This window comes from Macaca thibetana, chromosome 6, assembly GCF_024542745.1.
Source record: "Macaca thibetana thibetana isolate TM-01 chromosome 6, ASM2454274v1, whole genome shotgun sequence".
In the NCBI taxonomy this organism is placed as follows: domain Eukaryota; kingdom Metazoa; phylum Chordata; class Mammalia; order Primates; family Cercopithecidae; genus Macaca; species Macaca thibetana.
The window spans coordinates 65330413-65351347 of record NC_065583.1 but is presented as its reverse complement, the minus strand read 5'-3'; the positions used below and the strand labels follow the sequence as shown (position 1 = coordinate 65351347).

The 20935-nt window shown below is 35.6% G+C and overlaps 2 protein-coding genes across 6 annotated transcripts in view; one reads left to right on the top strand and one right to left on the bottom strand.

Annotated features, from left to right (window-relative positions):
• The window catches only part of ATG12 (autophagy related 12), a 1142999-nt gene that overhangs the window by 377440 nt on the left and 744624 nt on the right, over positions 1 to 20935 (bottom strand). The gene's annotated exons all lie outside the window — the stretch shown is intronic.
• COMMD10 (COMM domain containing 10) overlaps positions 1 to 20935 on the top strand; it is a 971919-nt gene that overhangs the window by 804888 nt on the left and 146096 nt on the right. For all 3 annotated transcript variants that reach the window (XM_050793096.1, XM_050793097.1, XM_050793094.1), the window contains one exon: positions 4286 to 4396. In XM_050793096.1, coding sequence (XP_050649053.1) covers positions 4286 to 4396 — 111 coding nt within the window. The remainder of the gene's footprint in view (positions 1 to 4285; positions 4397 to 20935) is intronic.

Sequence of the window (20935 nt, the reverse complement as noted above, 5' to 3'; positions counted from 1 at the left end):
ATGAACACCTAAAACCATGACTTTTAAAAATTACCTCCCTTGTGCATACTCTTTATTTCAATTCAATTCTACAGGTAGATGTAGAATGTGCCTACTGTGTGCTGGGCATTATTCTAAGTGCTCCAATATGGCACTGATAAAAAGGACAAAAACCTTTTTTCTCAAGGAGTTTAGAATCTTAAGTGGTAGTCAACAATCAAATAAATACTATATGTTATGATAGATGGTAAAAAGCCCTAGGAAAATAAAGCAAGGCAAGTAGTGACACAGTTCACTTATTAGTTCTTTGTTATCCAGGGACTGATAATACAGTTTGTTAATTTATTGACCCTGCTTCCCTGTCTTCTGGACATTTGTTATGTCAGTCATTCTTACTGTTAGTTGAAGTCAAAGAAACTCTAATCTAGAAATTGTTTACTTGGTTCTACTTAGGGAGTGGGTAGTAAAGAAGTCTTTCAAAATTTGATGCAATTATCCAAAATTAGTGAATGTGTATGCATTTTTCTGAGATAAATTTCTATACTTTTCATTCAGTTATCAAATAGTCTGCGACCCAAAATATTTTAGTGGTGACTCTAATTTATCCTTTCTTCTAGCCACATGGCTAAGTAGTTTTGTGAATGAGTAACGCAGTCTTGATTAACATGAGTTTTGCAGGTAGCCTTTGTGTACCTATCTCTAGTTAGTAACTTTTAAAATTAGAGTTGTATCTTTTTGTCAGATGGCTTTTTAATAATCTTCTAAAATGAATATAATAACGTTCTAAATGTGTTTAAAATATGCAATTTTGTTTGTACTTTTAAAATCAAAATACTTGATAGTTTCTTGTGTGATGATATATATTTTAAGTTGTATTTTCCAAAGACAATTTATAATATCAACAAGGAAGGCTAACTCATGGCCTGATATAAATACACACATATCTAGTTGGGGAAAGAATATACAGATTGGACAGAACACCTAATTGGAGAAATTGGGAAAGGAAGTGCCACTAACTCAATATTTGACAATGCACCATTTAACCCTTTACAACTTAGTGAGGCAGGTATTATTGTCTCCATTTTGCAGATGAGAAAACTGAGGCTCAAAGAGGTGAATAGAATATGTAACTTGCTTAAGGTCAATTAGTATGCAACTTCACAGCCCACACTCAGCTGCCACTTAGCAAACCAAATGAAAGTTAGGGTAATGTTTACTCATTATAAAAAGGATTTCTGGACATGCTTTGGCCTGCAGATAATATTGTATGTGTGACAGGTGGGGTGTGTGTGTGTGTGTGTATGTATGTATGTATGTGTATGTGAAGAACCAACCAAATATTAGCTCTATAGGTTGCAATCCTGCCTCCTACGAAAGCCATAGCCAAGTGGAAATACAACTTTTTTTTCTTCCTCTTTCATACATTCATTTTCATGTGAATACTTCTCCTTGAAAGTTTGTGTATGTTATGTGATTTATCACTTGTCTGAGAGGAATCTTTAATGTTGACTCTGTCAGAGGCTGTTGTAGGTCACAAGGATATAAAGGTGAATAAGACTCCAGCTGTCTCCTAATGGAGATTACACTCTACTCTGAGGAGATAGACATGTAGACAAATTATTGCAATAAACCGATCTAAATGTTAATAGAGAAAGATATAGAGTGCTGAGGGAACAGAGTAGCAGACTACAGAGGGAAGGGAAAGGAAAAAATAACAGAGGAGGTGACATTGGAGCCAAAGAAGAGATATGTGAAACAGCGTAGTGTGTTCTGGGAATCTTATTTGGTTCACTGTGGCTAAATTATAGATAATTAGGAATATGTTTTAGAACATAGGACTGGAAAGGTTGTTATCACGTCCTGAGGGGTTTTGTATACTAGACTTAGGACTTAAGAGTTTGGATTTTATTTTATAGGTAGTAAGGAACTATTGGAGACTTTTAAGAAGGGAAGTGGGATGATGGGATGAGGTTCTATAGGAGGCAGGTAGCCCAGTTAGAAGACTATTGTGATAGTCTGGGAATATGTGGATGATGAGAGTCTGAAATCAGTCATGAATTTTGGAAAATATTTGAAAAATATTTAGAAGATACTATAGAACAAATTAGGTGACCAAAATGTCTTATGTTTATACTACTTTATAGTTGCCAAAATCCTTTAAGTGTGCATGTTATTGGATATTATCAGTAACCCAGAAAAGTAGGTAGTTCAGATGGATTGATTTCCATTTTGTATGAGGAAATTGAATCTTGAAAGATGTGGCTTAGCCATGGTCACATAGCTAGTGATAGTTTAAGCGTGAACCAAATCATAAGCCTCAAATTCAGGGTTCTTTTTAATTTGTCTGCATCATCTCTGTGCAGTGCTTAAGCATACATTAGTTAATATCAAGGCCTGATCATGGTGGGGTGTGCGTTTTAATTTATTCACTTAATATCTCTCTTCATTAGTTATGTTAAGTGCCTAATGGAGAGGGATAGGATCAATTAAATAAGGTAAATGCAACATTTTACAGGTCAATGTAAATACCTAGAATGTGCTTTTCAATTAAGATGACATGTATGCCAGTGCTTTTTTAATATATGAGAATGGTTATGACATTTATTCCTATTTTATTGGAAAGTCTATTGCATGGGACTTGATAATAGTGTTAGGCTGGTATCAGAGACTGTGCTTACTGTAATCAGTGTTAAGATCAGTATATAAAGAATCCTTACTTAACATGTACCATTAAATTGATTTTGTATTAGGTATTATAGAGATATTATAGATTAGATCTCTACAACATCTTCCTTCTTTTTACCCATAACCTCTAAAAGGTTTAGTGCCAGAAGGAACAGAACTGTATCTTTATTTTCTCATCACATCCTCTCTCAAATAGATAATACTTTCATTGCTCTCTTTCCAACTTGGCTTTGAGTCACTGCTGTGATTCTAGCTGTTGAACAGTCTTTCAAATTAAGTGATTAGTATTCTAGTCAAGGAAAAATTGTTGTGAGCCTGCCATTCTTACCCAGTATTGTTAAGGTAGTTTTACTAAATCTATTATTAGGGTCATGTTATCAGAGGCAAATGACTATTGGGTTTCACAAAACTTCCCTAAATATTGATACTTGAAATTTACAGGAAATTAAATCTAAAACCTTACACTTTTGAAGCTGGAGGCACCAATAAGCTGCTGAAGTTCAGTATAAAGCCACATCTGTGCTCCTTAATACTTTGTAAGAAAAGTTTCTCTGCCTTAGTCTTCCTTTACTATTTTTGTCTTACTTGATTAAAATTTTGCTGTTGTATTAACTAATAAATTCAAAGGAAATGTTCTGATTAGTTTCTGTCATAACTGGGAACAATAGTAGGAGTACCTTGGAAAGTGTGATAGTCTGTTGCGTAACACTTGCTAGGTAGTAGATATGAGTTCTCTGCCTGACTATTTCAATCTCATTGTATCTAAAGGTGTGAACTTCTTACCATCTGGATACTTTAGTTTCCCTCTAAATTAAAAAGAAAAAAAGCAAATCTTACCTGTATAGTACCTAATGCAAAGGTTTTTTTGAAAGATGATGGGAAGTCATTAAAGTGCTTTTCAACAATTTATGCTATTTACTAGTTGAAATTTGTAACTATTTAAAAACCATTAGTTTTAAAAAATATTATTTTAAAATAGTAATTTATTGTTTAATATTTAAAAACATTGGATCTTTTAATATATTTCACTGCTTGGTATTAGAATTTTTTATTTTTAGAATAGAGTATATTTATTTATTTTATTTTATTTTATTATTATTTTTTTTTGAGACGGAGTCTCGCTCTGGCGCCCAGGCTGGAGTGCAGTGGCCGGATCTCAGCTCACTGCAAGCCCCGCCTCCCGGGTTTACGCCATTCTCCTGCCTCAGCCTCCCGAGTAGCTGGGACTACAGGCGCCCGCCACCTCGCCCGGCTAGTTTTTTTGTATTTTTAGTAGAGACGGGGTTTCACCATATTAGCCAGGATGGTCTCGATCTCCTGACCTTGTGATCCGCCCGTCTCGGCCTCCCAAAGTGCTGGGATTACAGGCTTGAGCCACCGCGCCCGGCCTGTATATTTAAAGATGACTTTTGCTCTTAAATTTGACAGGCATGGCAGGAGGCCAATCTAGGAAGCCCAAAGGGAGAATTCGCAGAGTATGTAGGTTAAAGGAGCCCTGGAACTGACTTTCTATGAAGCCCAGCCTACCCATACACATTCCTGCAGAGTGGAGATTTGCTTAAAGTTGACTGTTTTCTTCCTTCTGTACCATCTGATTCAAATCTGCACCTGTCTTTTAAAGCTAGAGACGGTTGGATGGCAGCTTAACCTTCAGATGGCTCACTCTGCTCAAGCAAAACTAAAATCTCCTCAAGCTGTGTTACAACTTGGAGTGAACAATGAAGATTCAAAGGTAAGAAATGGTATCCCATTAAAAGGATGTATTTGGTTTGTTGGGACTTAAACTTTTTATTCTTAGCAGTCTTTGCTCTCTGGATTTAAATTTTAAACATAATTCAGTTACACAATTATTAATAAGCGGATCTATTTTGACAGATTTTGATGTCAGATTTAAATATCACTGTTATTTATCTCAAGAAATAGCTTATCTTGCAAAGTACCTTTCACACAAAAACATTTCATAATGTCTTCTTTTAAATTCTGCAGTGAAAAAAAATTGGTGAAGACCACATAAAATCATGATTTTAATGTTTTAGATATTTGCGAATATTCCTGAGTGTTTCATGTTTTAAGCTGAATATATGTGGTAGAGGGAATATTGTTTGTTGTCCAGCTAGTGCCTGGAACAATAAATATGATGGAGACCTGAATTGTATTTTTGTGTGTGTAGTAGTGTAGTATGCTTGCATGTGTTTAAATCCCAGCTTTTGAGAAATAGAATTTTTTTTTTATACCACAGGGTGATTTTTACTTTATTATTAAGTTCAGAACAACTAGAACATGATTATTAAAGATCAAAGCATTGCTATGAAAGTTTTTGTTACTGCAACATATAGGGAAATACGTCTTTCAGATATGACAAGAGCTTTTTATCATATTTTATATTGTAATTGATTATCTTTTAAGATAGAAAAGGGGGAGTGACTTTTTCCTCCTAAGTAGATAAGACTATCTCATCTTCAGACAAAATAGAATTGAGAATGAGGTATTAGAGAATATCTGAGGAAGGAGATTACAGTGACTGAATGTGATAATAGAATAATGGAAGAAATGTTATTATTAATAACAGGAATTGAAGAATGGGAATATTATTACTTTTTTGTTAAAACTTTCACTATTCATTCTATTATGCACGTTTCTGGCTTCTTTCAGAAGTACCTAGCCCAGGTTATATAAAATTCTGTGGAATTGACTTGAGTCTTATATATAATGTATTAGTTTATTACAGTGTTTCAAAAGTATCATTTTATTTCACAGATTTTCGCTGGAAATATGAACTTAGTGGTTAGAGTCAAGCTGTTAGAGTATGTCTAGTGGTTTCCCTTTATCTGCAGTTTCACTTTCCATAGTTTCAGTTACCCACTGCTGTTTGAAATAGGTGAGTACAGTACAGTAAGATGAGAGAAAGAGACTACGTCCACATAACTTTATTATACTATGTTGTTATGGTTGTTCTATTTTCTTATGACTGTTGTTAATCTCTTACAGTGCCTAATTTATAAATTAGACTTTATCATAAGTTTGTGTATATGGGAAAAAACAGTATATATTGGGTTCAGTATTATCCATGGTTTCAGGCTTCCACTGGGAATTTTGGAATATATCCTCCCACCGTGGGCAGGGAGACTACTGTGTGCTCTGCAGTTTAGTGTAGTGTAACCTTAGGCAAATTACTTAATCCTTGATTCTCAGTTTCTTTATCTGTAAAATATAGGTAGCAGTATCTAGCCACACAATTTTTATGAAGACTAAATACCTAGTATATGTAAAGTGTTTAGTCCAGTGCCCAGTAGTACAGCATGTGCTCAATAAATGCCGGCTGCTACCATCATCATCAATAAAACCGTTTTGTTTCTAGCTAAAATAAAGAAATCAATCCATTTGTTTTAATTCAAAGTTCTTACTATTTCCTGATGAAATTATTACCTCTTCCCTTGTTCCTTGCATTCCCTCTCCTTTTTTTTTTTTTTTTTTTTGATTATATTTTTCATATATATCCTTACTGGAAATTAGGGAGGGGAAAAAGAGCCTGGAAAGTCCCTTTTATTTCTTCTGTGAACTGAGTAAGGTATTCCTTTAGGTGTAGGATGATGATCTGGAATTCACTAGTGTAGACTGGAACTATTCCATGAGTGAAAATACATGCATACATGCACATTCCAAGTAGCTATATACTTCCTCTGTTTCACTTTTCGTGACTACCTAATGTTAAGTCTACATAGCTAAAAGCATTTTATATGTTGGAAGTATACTATTTTGACCACATGCATTGAATATGCTTTAAGCATCATAAGTTCAGCAATGCTTGTCTTTGGGATTCTCAAGTCCTCCTAACTTCTTTGTTATATCTTCAAAGTATGCCTATGGGTCTGTTATATTTTTAGGCAGTAGGAATAAAAGAATAATGCTTCTTGTAAGACAGCCATGTTAATAAGACATTCAGATTATTCAGGAAGATGTGAATATCTAGATGTGAAATCTAACTCATTTGAAATATGAGCTTGAGTACATTTATGTTTTTCTGTGTGTTTGTATTTTGAAATTTTGAATAAATGTATATATGCATCTTGATTAATCATATAACTTGCAGTTCTAGAGCACCATTTTCATTAACAAATATGCTGAGGAAGAAGAGCAGAAGCACACATACGTAAAAGATATTTCCCTTTCATCTTGTATGTAGACTTAAGTGACTTCTTTGTATTGCCTTTCTCTTTTATGGCATTCTACACATTTTGTGCCTGTGTCTTTTATCTCCTAAACAATAGACACATAATGAGATATAGAGCTACCATCACCTAGGCAGAAACATACCATCTCCAAGTGATACGGTGTGCCCTAGCTATGAAGGACCAGTTAACTACTAACCTGTTTTCCTCAATGTACTGCTGGCTGGAATTACTGCTCTTTCTTTTGTTTACCTTCTCCTTGATTTTAGGATTTTGTATTCTGTTCTTTGTACTCTTCATCTTGTTCCTTATGTTAATTTTTATGTGACTCCTGTTACTAAGGACTACTAACTACTTTTCTCTCAAATATTTACTCTGTCATGAAATGAGAATTCTTCACAGGTTGGAATATTAAGTAAAAGGAATGAGGGTATAGAGCATGTTTTAAAAAACAAGTTTATTAAAGGAAAGGAAAGCTTTTACCAAAAGGGAGATTAAATGTTATCACTGCTTAGTTTAGGATATAAAGTATCTTAAAGTACAAAACTGTCATACTTATGAAGTTGGTGTTTGTTTAAAACAGGAAGCATTGAGTACAGTTCTCACAAATGTGTATTTTACAGGGTAGTTACCTGAAAATATACATATATTAAACTATTGGGAGGATTAGAGTGACTGTAAATTGTGAGGGAGTATTTTGGTGGTGTTTACTTTCGAGCTGTTGAACTGAAAACTTACTGTAATTCACTGAAGAGTGTGGTTTATGAGGAGCTCCTTGTCTTCTTTTCCACTTCTAACATACACATGAAAAATGTAGCCTGCAGTGAAGTTTTAATTGCTATCACACTGGATAACACTGTTTGACTGTAGTCTCCTTTCTTAGAACACTTCTGTCTCGAGGCTTTCCTGTTTTGCTACTAATTTTATCACAAAAACTGGGTGATTGTAGCTTTCCTGCAGTATTTTGATATGTATTCTAGTTGTTTTTGGTTAATTGTCTTAGTGTTTGTCTACTGTGTTTAGGAAAGTGAGATTATTTTCCTGTTCCACAGATACCTCAAATTGAGTTTTCTGACTTAAAGTTTTTTTCATTAGGGGGCAGTAGAGTGCTTTGCTTACTGAGTCTTTTCTGGCATACACAGTGTTATCTGAAATAACATTCACAATAATTTGTGAAGTCAGTAGTTGAAGGAAATGCTAAGTGTTTACATTTCTAATCTGTATAGAACAATAGAGTTCCCTTATTTATTTCCATAAACAAAATTAATGTTTATTAATAATTTATGTATAGAACAAATAAATGAAATCATCATGATTTGACTTTTGAAATTTGTGTATGATCATTTGCCAAAATGAAATATATTAAAAGCTTTCTACATTATTGACTTTTTTGTTACATTATGTCACTTATATTAATTTCTTCATGAGAAAAAAGCATAAAATAGTCCATAAGATAATTGAATGGCACTGTTAGGTTATGATGTAACTAGTTCTAGGCCCATTGTAGTCAGCTGAAAGTTCTTTATTCAGAGAGAGTAATGTCATTTGTAACAAATGTTGATAATATTGTCTGACACCAACACTTTAACTTTGAATATCTTAGAATACTTTAATTTTGCTCTTAATCTTTGTATACTTTTTTCCCCAGTAAATTTCCTGTTAAAGACAAACCTGTTTTGTTAATACAGGGATTCCAAATTTTATTTGTACATCTTTGAGGAAGGATCATTGTGTTTCATTTTTTTTTCTTTTGCAGTAACTGTGGTAAAATCACCCTGACAGAACTTTTATTTATCTTAATGTTAAATTAGATTATAATCAGGTTGCAGAAAGTACTTTACGTAAAATTAATTATGATTTTGAATGAATTTGGGACTCTTAATACTAGTTTTCTGACTTAGAGCTCTTCATTCTTATTTCCAAAATATGTGACAAATTCTGTTTAGTGTGAAAAAATGGGCAAAAGTTCTTTTTTAAGTGTTTACTCTGTGCTATTCATGGTATCACCTCTTTTTATGTTTAAAACATCTCTTCCAGGCATGATTTCTTATTATTCTTATTTTATTGATAAGTGGAAATGTAGAAGCACGGAGAAGTTAAATAATATTCCCATGTTATACAGATAGTAAACAGTAGACCTAGGGTTTGAATCCAGGCAATTTTATTTGAGTTCCAGTTTATCAGTAGGATGCTGTATCATCTTGTTAATTTAATAACTTGGCAGTTGATCTTGTAATATGTGTATATGTTTCAAGGTGTTGAAAGCTATTCTAAAATGTAAGGTTGTTCATAGGATTATAGTTACATGGATTCTAGATTTAATTTTTCTCTTTCCTCTTTATTTGACTAAGTTGAAACAATTTTCCAATTTTAGTCCATTAGAAACACCATTTACTCTCATGTAGTAAGTAAAGTTATAAATGATGTCAGTTCAACAGAGGCTGCCTTTTATTAACAAATATTATTGTAAGGGCTACATGACATCAATGATGTTGATGTCTTGTGAGCAAATAAGCTATATCAGTTAAAAAGAAAAGATGCCCTCAGATCAATTTAGGACAGATTTCTAAGAGAAAAATATGTATGCTATTCAAATCATGAATTCTTGTTATAGAAATTTACATTCTTTCATCTTAAAGGTGGTGTTAGTATTAACTGATTTGGAAGGACCTTCACATGTTTTAGCCTTATGTGAGTTGGTCTGCGTTTTCCTTTTTTTTTCTTGAGGTATCCCATATCATATCTTTATTAGAATAAATCACACTAAAGAATGCTTTCTCACCCTTGATTACACATACAAACGAGATAATTCAACTGATAGGACATAATTCAAATATAAATAAAATCATTCTTTCACATATTTAACATGGTTGAGTGGCTTTTTAAATTGTATATATTTAAGGTATACAACATGCTGTTTTGATATAAATATGCATAGTAAAATTACGTTTTTTGTGTGTTTGGTAAAAGCACCTAAAAACTATTTTCCTAGCAAAATTTCAGTTTACAATACAATATTATTAACTATAGTCCTCATGCTGTACATCAGATCTCCAGACTTATTTATCCTATATAACTGCAAGTTCCTATGCTTTGACCTGCTTCCCATTTTCTCCCTTTCCTTGTCTCTAATAATCACTGTTCTACTAGGCATTTTTTAAAAATTCCACATATAAGTGAGATCATGCAGTATTTTTCTTTCTGTGTCTGGCTTATTTCACTTACCATAATGTCCTCCAGATTCATCTATTTTGTTGCAAATGGCACTATATCCTTTTTCAAGGCTGACTCATATTCCTATGTGTGTGTGTATGTGTCTGTGTCTGTTTGTATATATGTATATGTATGCATGTATATATGGACACATATACATATCACAATTTATCCATTGATAGATACTTACATTGTTTCCATATCTTGGCTATTATGAATAATGCTGCAGCAAACATGGGGGTGCAAATATCTCTTTAACATACTGGATTCATCTTCTTTTTTTTTTTTTTTTAATTTATTTATTATTATTATACTTTAAGTTGTAGGGTACATATGCATAACGTGCAGGTTTGTTACATATGTATACTTGTGCCATGTTGGTGTGCTGCACCCATCAACTCGTCATTTACATCAGGTATAACTCCCAATGCAATCCCTCCCCCCGCCCCCCTCCCCATGATAGACCCCGGTGTGTGATGTTCCCCTTCCTGAGTCCAAGTGATCTCATTGTTCAGTTCCCACCTATGAGCGAGAACATGCGGTGTTTGGTTTTCTGTTCTTGTGATAGTTTGCTAAGAATGATGGTTTCCAGCTGCATCCACGTCCCAACAAAGGACACAAACTCATCCTTTTTGATGGCTGCGTAGTATTCCATGGTGTATATGTGCCACATTTTCTTAATCCAATCTGTCACTGATGGACATTTGGGTTGATTCCAAGTCTTTGCTATTGTGAATAGTGCTGCAATAAACATACGTGTGCATGTGTCTTTATAGCAGCATAATTTATAATCCTTTGGGTATATACCCAGTAATGGGATGGCTGGGTCATATGGTACATCTAGTTCTAGATCCTTGAGAAATCGCCATACTGTTTTCCATAATGGTTGAACTAGTTTACAATCCCACCAACAGTGTCAAAGTGTTCCTATTTCTCCACATCCTCTCCAGCACCTGTTGTTTCCTGACTTTTTAATGATCGCCATTCTAACTGGTGTGAGATGGTATCTCATTGTGGTTTTGATTTGCATTTCTCTGATGGCCAGTGATGATGAGCATTTTTTCATGTGTCTGTTGGCTGTATGAATGTCTTCTTTTGAGAAATGTCTGTTCATATCCTTTGCCCACTTTTTGATGGGTTTGTTTGTTTTTTTCTTGTAAATTTGTTTGAGTTCTTTGTAGGTTCTGGATATTAGCCCATTGTCAGATGAGTAGATTGCCAAAATTTTCTCCCATTCTGTAGGTTGCCTGTTCACTCTGATGGTAGTTTCTTTTGCTGTGCAGAAGCTCTTTAGTTTAATGAGATCCCATTTGTCAATTTTGGCTTTTGCTGCCATTGCTTTTGGTGTTTTAGACATGAAGTCTTTGCCCATGCCTATGTCCTGAATGGTACTACCTAGGTTTTCCTCTAGGATTTTTATGGTATTAGGTCTAGCATTTAAGTCTCTAATCCATCTTGAATTAATTTTCGTATAAGGAGTAAGGAAAGGATCCAGTTTCAGCTTTCTACTTATGGCTAGCCAATTTTCCCAGCACCATTTATTAAATAGGGAATCCTTTCCCCATTTCTTGTTTCTCTCAGGTTTGTCAAAGATCAGATGGCTGTAGATGTGTGGTATTATTTCTGAGGACTCTGTTCTGTTCCATTGGTCTATATCTCTGTTTTGGTACCAGTACCATGCTGTTTTGGTTACTGTAGCCTTGTAGTATAGTTTGAAGTCAGGTAGCGTGATGCCTCCAGCTTTGTTCTTTTGACTTAGGATTGTCTTGGAGATGCGGGCTCTTTTTTGATTCCATATGAACTTTAAAGCAGTTTTTTCCAATTCTGTGAAGAAAGTCATTGGTAGCTTGATGGGGATGGCATTGAATCTATAAATTACCTTGGGCAGTATGGCCATTTTCATGATATTGATTCTTCCTATCCATGAGCATAGTATGCTCTTCCATTTGTTTGTGTCCTCTTTGATTTCACTGAGCAGTGGTTTGTAGTTCTCCTTGAAGAGGTCCTTTACATCCCTTGTAAGTTGGATTCCTAGGTATTTGATTCTCTTTGAAGCAATTGTGAAGGGAAGTTCATTCCTGATTTGGCTCTCTGTTTGTCTGTTACTGGTGTATAAGATTGCTTGTGATTTTTGCACATTAATTTTGTATCCTGAGACTTTGCTGAAGTTGCTTATCAGCTTAAGGAGATTTTGGGCTGAGACAATGGGGTTTTCTAAATATACAATCATGTCATCTGCAAACAGGGACAATTTGACTTCTTCTTTTCCTAACTGAATACCCTTGATTTCTTTCTCTTGCCTGATTGCCCTGGCCAGAACTTCCAACACTATGTTGAATAGGAGTGGTGAGAGAGGGCATCCCTGTCTTGTGCCAGTTTTCAAAGGGAATTTTTCCAGTTTTTGCCCATTCAGTATGATATTGGCTGTGGGTTTGTCATAAATAGCTCTTATTATTTTGAGGTATGTTCCATCAATACCGAATTTATTGAGAGTTTTTAGCATGAAGGGCTGTTGAATTTTGTCAAAGGCCTTTTCTGCATCTGTTGAGATAATCATGTGGTTCTTGTCTTTGGTTCTGTTTATATGCTGGATTATGTTTATTGATTTGCGAATGTTGAACCAGCCTTGCATCCCAGGGATGAAGCCCATTTGATCATGGTGGATAAGCTTTTTGATGTGTTGCTGAATCTGGTTTGCCAGTATTTTATTGAGGATTTTTGCATCGATGTTCATCAGGGATATTGGTCTAAAAATCTCTTTTTTTGTTGTGTCTCTGCCAGGCGTTGGTATCAGGATGATGTTGGCCTCATAAAATGAGTTAGGGAGGATTCCCTCTTTTTCTATTGATTGGAATAGTTTCAGAAGGAATGGTACCAACTCCTCCTTGTACCTCTGGTAGAATTCAGCTGTGAATCCATCTGGTCCTGGACTTTTTTTGGTTGGTAGGCTATTAATTATTGCCTCAATTTCAGAGCCTGCTATTGGTCTATTCAGGGATTCAACTTCTTCCTGGTTTAGTCTTGGAAGAGTGTAAGTGTCCAGGAAATTATCCATTTCTTCTAGATTTTCCAGTTTATTTGCGTAGAGGTGTTTATAGTATTCTCTGATAGTAGTTTGTATTTCTTTGGGGTCGGTGGTGATATCCCCTTTATCATTTTTAATTGCATCGATTTGATTCTTCTCTCTTTTCTTCTTTATTAGTCTTGCCTAGTGGTCTGTCAATTTTGTTGATCTTTTCAAAAAACCAACTCCTGGATTCATTGATTTTTTGGAGAGTTTTTTGTGTCTCTATCTCCTTCAGTTCTGCTCTGATCTTAGTTATTTCTTGCCTTCTGCTAGCTTTTGAATGTGTTTGCTCTTGCTTCTCTAGTTCTTTTAATTGCGATGTTAGAGTGTCAATTTTAGATCTTTCCTGCTTTCTCTTGTGGGCATTTAGTGCTATAAATTTCCCTCTACACACTGCTTTCAATGTGTCCCCGAGTTTCTGGTATGTTGTATCTTTGTTCTCATTGGTTTCAAAGAACATCTTTATTTCTGCCTTCATTTCCTTATGTACCCAGTAGTCATTCAGGAGCAGGTTGTTCAGTTTCCATGTAGTTGAGCGGTTTTGATTGAGTTTCTTAGTCCTGAGTTCTAGTTTGATTGCACTGTGGTCTGAGAGACAGTTTGTTATAATTTCTGTTCTTGTACATTTGCTGAGGAGTGCTTTACTTCCAATTACGTGGTCGATTTTGGAGTAAGTACGATGTGGTGCTGAGAAGAATGTATATTCTGTTGATTTGGGGTGGAGAGTTCTATAGATGTCTATTAGGTCTGCTTGCTGCAGAGATGAGTTCAATTCCTGGATATCCTTGTTAACTTTCTGTCTCGTTGATCTGTCTAATGTTGACAGTGGAGTGTTGAAGTCTCCCATTATTATTGTATGGGAGTCTAAGTCTCTTTGTAAGTCTCTAAGGACTTGCTTTATGAATCTGGGTGCTCCTGTATTGGGTGCATATATATTTAGGATAGTTAGCTCTTCCTGTTGAATTGATCCCTTTACCATTATGTAATGGCCTTCTTTGTCTCTTTTGATCTTTGATGGTTTAAAGTCTGTTTTATCAGAGACTAGTATTGCAACCCCCGCTTTTTTTTGTTCTCCATTTGCTTGGTAAATCTTCCTCCATCCCTTTATTTTGAGCCTATGTATGTCTCTGCCGTGTGAGATGGGTCTCCTGAATACAGCAGACTGATGGGTCTTGACTCTTTATCCAGTTTGCCAGTCTGTGTCTTTTAATTGGAGCATTTAGTCCATTTACATTTAAGGTTAAGATTGTTATGTGTGAACTTGATCCTGCCATTATGATATTAACTGGTTATTTTGCTCATTAGTTGATGCAGTTTCTTCCTAGCCTCGATGGTCTTTACATTTTGGCATGTTTTTGCAATGGCTGGTACCGGTTGTTCCTTTCCATGTTTAGTGCTTCCTTCAGGGTCTCTTGTAAGGCAGGCCTAGTGGTGACAAAATCTCTAAGCATTTGCTTATCTGTAAAGGATTTTATTTCTCCTTCACTTATGAAACTTAGTTTGGCTGGTTATGAAATTCTGGGTTGAAAATTCTTTTCTTTAAGAATGTTGAATATTGGCCCCCACTCTCTTCTGGCTTGGAGAGTTTCTGCCGAGAGATCTGCTGTTAGTCTGATGGGCTTCCCTTTGTGGGTAACCCGACCTTTCTCTCTGGCTGCCCTTAAGATTTTTTCCTTCATTTCAACTTTGGTGAATCTGACAATTATGTGTCTTGGAGTTGCTCTTCTCGAGGAGTATCTTTGTGGCGTTCTCTGTATTTCCTGGATTTGAATGTTGGCCTGCCCTACTAGGTTGGGGAAGTTCTCCTGGATGATATCCTGAAGAGTGTTTTCCAACTTGGTTCCATTTTCCCCCTCACTGTCACGCACCCCAATCAGACGTAGATTTGGTCTTTTTACATAATCCCATACTTCTTGCAGGCTTTGTTCATTTCTTTTTCTTCTTTTTTCTTTTGGTTTCTCTTCTCGCTTCATTTCATTCATTTGATCCTCAATCGCAGATACTCTTTCTTCCAGTTGATCGAGTCGGTTACTGAAGCTTGTGCATTTGTCATGTATTTCTCGTGTCATGGTTTTCATCTCTTTCATTTCGTTTATGACCTTCTCTGCATTAATTACTCTAGCCATCAGTTCTTCCACTTTTTTTTCAAGATTTTTAGTTTATTTGCACTGGGTACGTAATTCCTCCTTTAGCTCTGAGAAATTTGATGGACTGAAGCCTTCTTCTCTCATCTCGTCAAAGTCATTCTCCGTCCAGCTTTGATCCGTTGCTGGCGATGAGCTGCGCTCCTTTGCCGGGGGAGATGCGCTCTTATTTTTTGAATTTCCAGCTTTTCTGCCCTGCTTTTTCCCCATCTTTGTGGTTTTATCTGCCTCTGGTCTTTGATGATGGTGATGTACTGATGGGGTTTTGGTGTAGGTGTCCTTCCTGTTTGATAGTTTTCCTTCTAACAGTCAGGACCCTCAGCTGTAGGTCTGTTGGAGATTGCTTGAGGTCCACTCCAGACCCTGTTTGCCTGGGTATCAGCAGCGGAGGCTGCAGAAGATAGAGTATTTCTGAACAGCGAGTGTACCTGTCTGATTCTTGCTTTGGAAGCTTCCTCTCAGGGGTATACTCCACCCTGTGAGGTGTGGGGTGTCAGACTGCCCCTAGTGGGGGATGTCTCCCAGTTAGGCTACTCAGGGGTCAGGGACCCACTTGAGCAGGGAGTCTGTCCCTTCTCAGATCTCAATCTCCGTGTTGGGAGATCCACTGCTCTCTTCAAAGCTGTCAGACAGAGTCGTTTGCGTCTGCAGAGGTTTCGGCTGCGTTTTGTTATTGTTTACTGTGCCCTGTCCCCAGAGGTGGAGTCTACAGACAGGCAGGTTTCCTTGAGCTGCTGTGAGCTCCACCCAGTTCGAGCTTCCCAGCAGCTTTGTTTACCTACTTAAGCCTCAGCAATGGCGGGCGCCCCTCCCCCAGCCTCGCTGCTGCCTTGCCGGTAGATCACAGACTGCTGTGCTAGCAATGAGGGAGGCTCCGTGGGTATGGGACCCTCCCGGCCAGGTGTGGGATATGATCTCCTGGTGTGCCTGTTTGCTTAAAGCGCAGTATTGGGGTGGGAGTTACCTGATTTTCCAGGTGTTGTGTGTCTCAGTTCCCCTGGCTAGGAAAAGGGATTCCCTTCCCCCTTGCGCTTCCCAGGTGAGGCAATGCCTCGCCCTGCTTCAGCTCTCGCTGGTCGGGCTGCAGCAGCTGACCAGCACCGATCGTCCGGCACTCCCCAGTGAGATGAACCCAGTACCTCAGTTGAAAATGCAGAAATCACCGGTCTTCTGTGTCGCTCGCCCTGGGAGTTGGAGACTGGAGCTGTTCCTATTCGGCCATCTTGCTCCGCCCCTACTGGATTCATCTTCTTTGGATATATACCAAACAGGAGATTCCTGGTAATTCTAATTTGAATTTTTTGAGGAACCTTCAAACTGTTGTCCTTAATGGCTATACCAATTTACATTTCCACCATTAGTGTACCGGGTTTCCCTTTTCTCCACATTCTCACCAGTGTTTGTTATCTCTTGTCTTTTTGTTAATAGTCATTCTAACAGTTGTGAGATAATATTTCATTTTGGCTTTGTTTGCATTTCCCTAATGGTTAGTGATATTGAACATCTTTTTATTTATCTGTTGGCCATTTTTATGTCTTCTTTGGAGAATTTCTATTTAGGTCCTTTGTCCCTTTTAAAATCAATTAATCTTAGTACATTGTTATTATTTTGCTATTGAATTGTGTGAGTTCCTTATACATGTTGGATATTAACCCCTTATCAGATATGTGGTTTGCAAATTTTTCTTCCAATCCGTAGACTGTACTTTTTGTTGATGGTTTCCTTTTCTGTACAAGAGCTTTTAGTTTGATGTAGTTCTACTTATTTTTTGCTTTTGTTCCTCAAGCTTTTGGTGTGTTAATTCAAGATATCATGACTAGGATGAGCATCAAGGAGCTTTTTCTCTGTGCTTTCTTCTAGGAGTTTTATAGTTTCAGATCTTATGTTTAGGTCTTTTATCTCTTTTGAGTTTGGTTTTTGTGTATGGTGTAAAGGTCCAGTTTCATTGTTTTGCACGTGGATATTCAGTTTTTCCAGCACCATTTATTAAAGAGACAGTTCTTTCCTTATTGCATCTTCTTGGTGATCTTGACAAAAATTAATTGATCATGTATGCTTGGGTTATTTCTGGGCTGTCTGTAGTATTCCTTTTGTCTGTGTGTCTGGCTTTATGCCAGTACCATACTGTTTTGGTTACTATAACTTTATAATGTAATTTAAAATTAGGAAGTGTGATACCTCTAACTGTTTTACTTTCTCAAGATTATTTTGGTTTTTCAGGGTCTTTCGTGATTCCATGTGAATTTTATGATTTTTTTTCTCTATTTCTATAAAAAATGCCATTGGAATTTTCATAGGATTGCAGTGAATCCATATATTGCTTTTGGTAGTATGGACATTTTAACAGTGTTAATTCTTCCAATTCATGAACATGGGCTATCTTGCTATTTAATTAGGTCGTCTTCAATTTCTTTAATCAGTGTGTTATAGTTTTCAGATCTTTCACTTCTTTGGCTATATTTATTTATAGGCATTTTATTCTTTTTGCTCTCCTAGCAATGTTATAGTAGCAGGGGGCTGGGAAGAGTGGCGGTGGCTGGGAAAGTGGGGGCACATAAATAAGATTTTTTTCTTGTTTTTTTTTTTTTTCAGCTAGATCATTATTTTTGTGAAGAAATCCATCTGATTTTTGTATGGTGATTTTGTAAGGTGTGTGCTACTTTACTGAATTTATTTGTTCATTTTAACTTTTTTTGTGGCATTTTAAGGGTTTTTTTTTTTTTAAAAAAAAGAGACCATATAGGATAATGTCATCTGCAAACAGGAATAATTTTATTGTCCTCTCTCAAGTGAAATGATTTTTTAATATTGTCTGCCTTTTAAAAAAAACCATCATGATTCATTTTTCTGTTACCAAAGCTGTATGTGCTTACTGTAGAAAACTTAGAAATTATAGAAACATGAAAGGAAAAGCTGTTAGACTTACCACGAAGATGCAGTCTATTTGTTTTATTTTTATTTTTTTCAGTGTTTATTCGATACAGACTTCTTCTCCAGAGTCTGATTGTAGGACTTGTTTGATTTTATATTCTGCCTTTTTTTACTTAATGCTGTGACAAATCATTTTTTATATTATCTCAAACTCATCATTAATATATTTTAAATTACTGCATTATATTATGGTTATGACAGACATATAAGGATTTCTTAATAATTCTTCCCCTGTCAAATACTGGGTTTGCTTCTAGTATTTTCCTGTTACATTGTAATAAACATCTTTGTGTATATATACTTAGATGCTCAGTAAATCTTTATCCATTATGAATGAATTAATGAAGCCTTCTTAGGATTTAGGGTTATTCCTCAAGAGGATGATTACTAGGTGAAAGGGTATAAACCAAAATAAAACAAAACATCTTATTTAGTTTGATAAATGGCTTTCTGAAATCATTTTGGGGAATACACACAGAAACGCAAACGTTGCGTTCAGAAGATTTCATAGCTTCTAGAGAAAGATGTAACACTATTTCAAAAATAGGTTCTTTAATAAGTGGGTAATTAATTACTTTGGATTTTAGGAGGCCAGTAAAAAGCCCAGATATTTTTGTAATACTATAGCGCTCCCCTTTTAAACTTTTGTATTACATTAGTGCACACATTAAACAAGCTTTTGTTATGTATATTTTGTTTTATTATAGAACATGTAGAAGCACTCTGATCAAATACTCAAGCAGTTAGAGAAAATAGAAATAACTCTTGTTTGTTAGATAATTGCCAAGATACTTTGAAAACAAAATCTGCTTCTTTGGAATCAAATGTGTTTTAATATTTTTAAGGCTTTGTGACTCTGGTTTTCTGAGATTCTTTGTTTTGTATCCTTTTCCATTGTGATCAATTTCTCAATGAAATTATCCTTCAGGGTTTTATGTTTTCTAAATAACAGCAATACAGAAATGTTTTCCCTCAATTTAATGTATTTTTTTTTTTTGGTTTTGTGGTCAACATGACTTTTTAAAAGACAATATTATGTAGTCAAGTATATTGATACAAATCATATGTGTATAACTTCCGCATAACGCAATGGAAACCTCCTCCATATATGTGGGTGTGTGTGTAAGTTTTTTTTTTTCCTCGTATTTGAGGCTGTCAAGTGGAGAGTCTGCTTTTATCCATAATAAGACTTTATAAGCTAACAAAAAATATTGTTTCAGATGCTACTTGTCTTTGATGAGTGAAAATACACAGTATTAACACACCATTAGAGGTTAATATTTATGTGGAGAAAATGATAATAGAGACTTGGAGGAGAAAAATCTCTGTTAAAAATACTCCAAACATTTTAGGCAATTTAGAATTAAAATATCATTGTTTTACTAAAATTCTTTTTAAAAATTTTGTGAGGTTGCATAGTAAGGAAACAAATACTATCTTCACTTGTCTTTTCTAACTTCTGAATCCTGTAGTCTCTGAAACCCAGAGGCAGTTGATAAATGCAGAATTTTTAAAACAGAATATGTTTTAGAAGTACCTTTAAATTTCATTAGATACCTTTTCATGTATTAGAAATGACAATAATGTAAATGAATGATATAAATATTTTGATACAAAAGTATTAACAATGAATTAGACATCTGGACAAGTAAAATGCTAAATTCAATAAACAATATGCACTAACTTTTTAAACACCTTGAATTCAGTTCAAGAAATATTTTTTAAACATTTACTACATGTGAGTTACTAGGCAAGGTATTTGTGATATAGGCAGGTTTTATTTTCTGTCATGAAGCTTATGGGCTAGCAGGAAATACATACATTAAGCCAGTAAATGTAAGTTTGATGACTAGTACAAAGGAGGAAACATGGAAACCAATAGCAAGAAATTAGAAACTGTGACAGGCAGAGAAGCTTTCAGATGGAGGAAAAAGTACCTGAAAGAGGACAGAGGTTTTTTTTTTTGAGCATTTCAAATATGGAGGTACTTGAGATATCCAGGTGGAGATTGTCAGGTTTGTAGTCTGAGACATGGGAGAAAATTGTAAACTAGAAATTGAGGTTTAGAAATCATTGAGATTATAATTTCAGTCTTGGGAATGGAAGAGATCACTTAGAGGATATAGTAGACTAACATTTAAATGACAAATAGAATTGAAAGAGCTTATGACAGTGATTGGGAAGGAACAGCTAAATACCAAAGGAAGAGAGCATCTTGGGGTGAACCATGTCACATGTTGTGACTAAGTAAAGTTAGAGGGAAGCAGGGGCAGAGAGAGAAGATAATAATTCTGACAGTCATGAAGTAGGTGCTAGTATTTTCCTATTAAGTAGATCAAGAAACCCAGACTCAGTGGTAAAGTGTCTTTCTCTAAATTGGATACTAGAAAGAAAGTGCTGGTGCCATAATTTGAACCCAGGTCTGTCTGACTCCGTAGCCTGAGCTTATAATCACTTCATAGTGTTAAAAAATGAATTTAGTGACATGGAGGTCATTGGTGATCACTTTGTGGGACAGGAGAAGGAAATATTTCAAGATGGAGGGCAGTACTGAATGCTATTTGAGAGGTCAGAAAAGAGAGGAACAGACATGTGACTGTTGGATTACGTAAAATGGACTTCTGTGATGACCTAGACAATTATGATTTCAATAACAATTGAGAGGAGGAGAAAGAAACGTGATTGGGATAAACTGACTAAAGAATATGAGGTGAGAGTGGAAATAGTGATACAGGTAACTGTTTCGG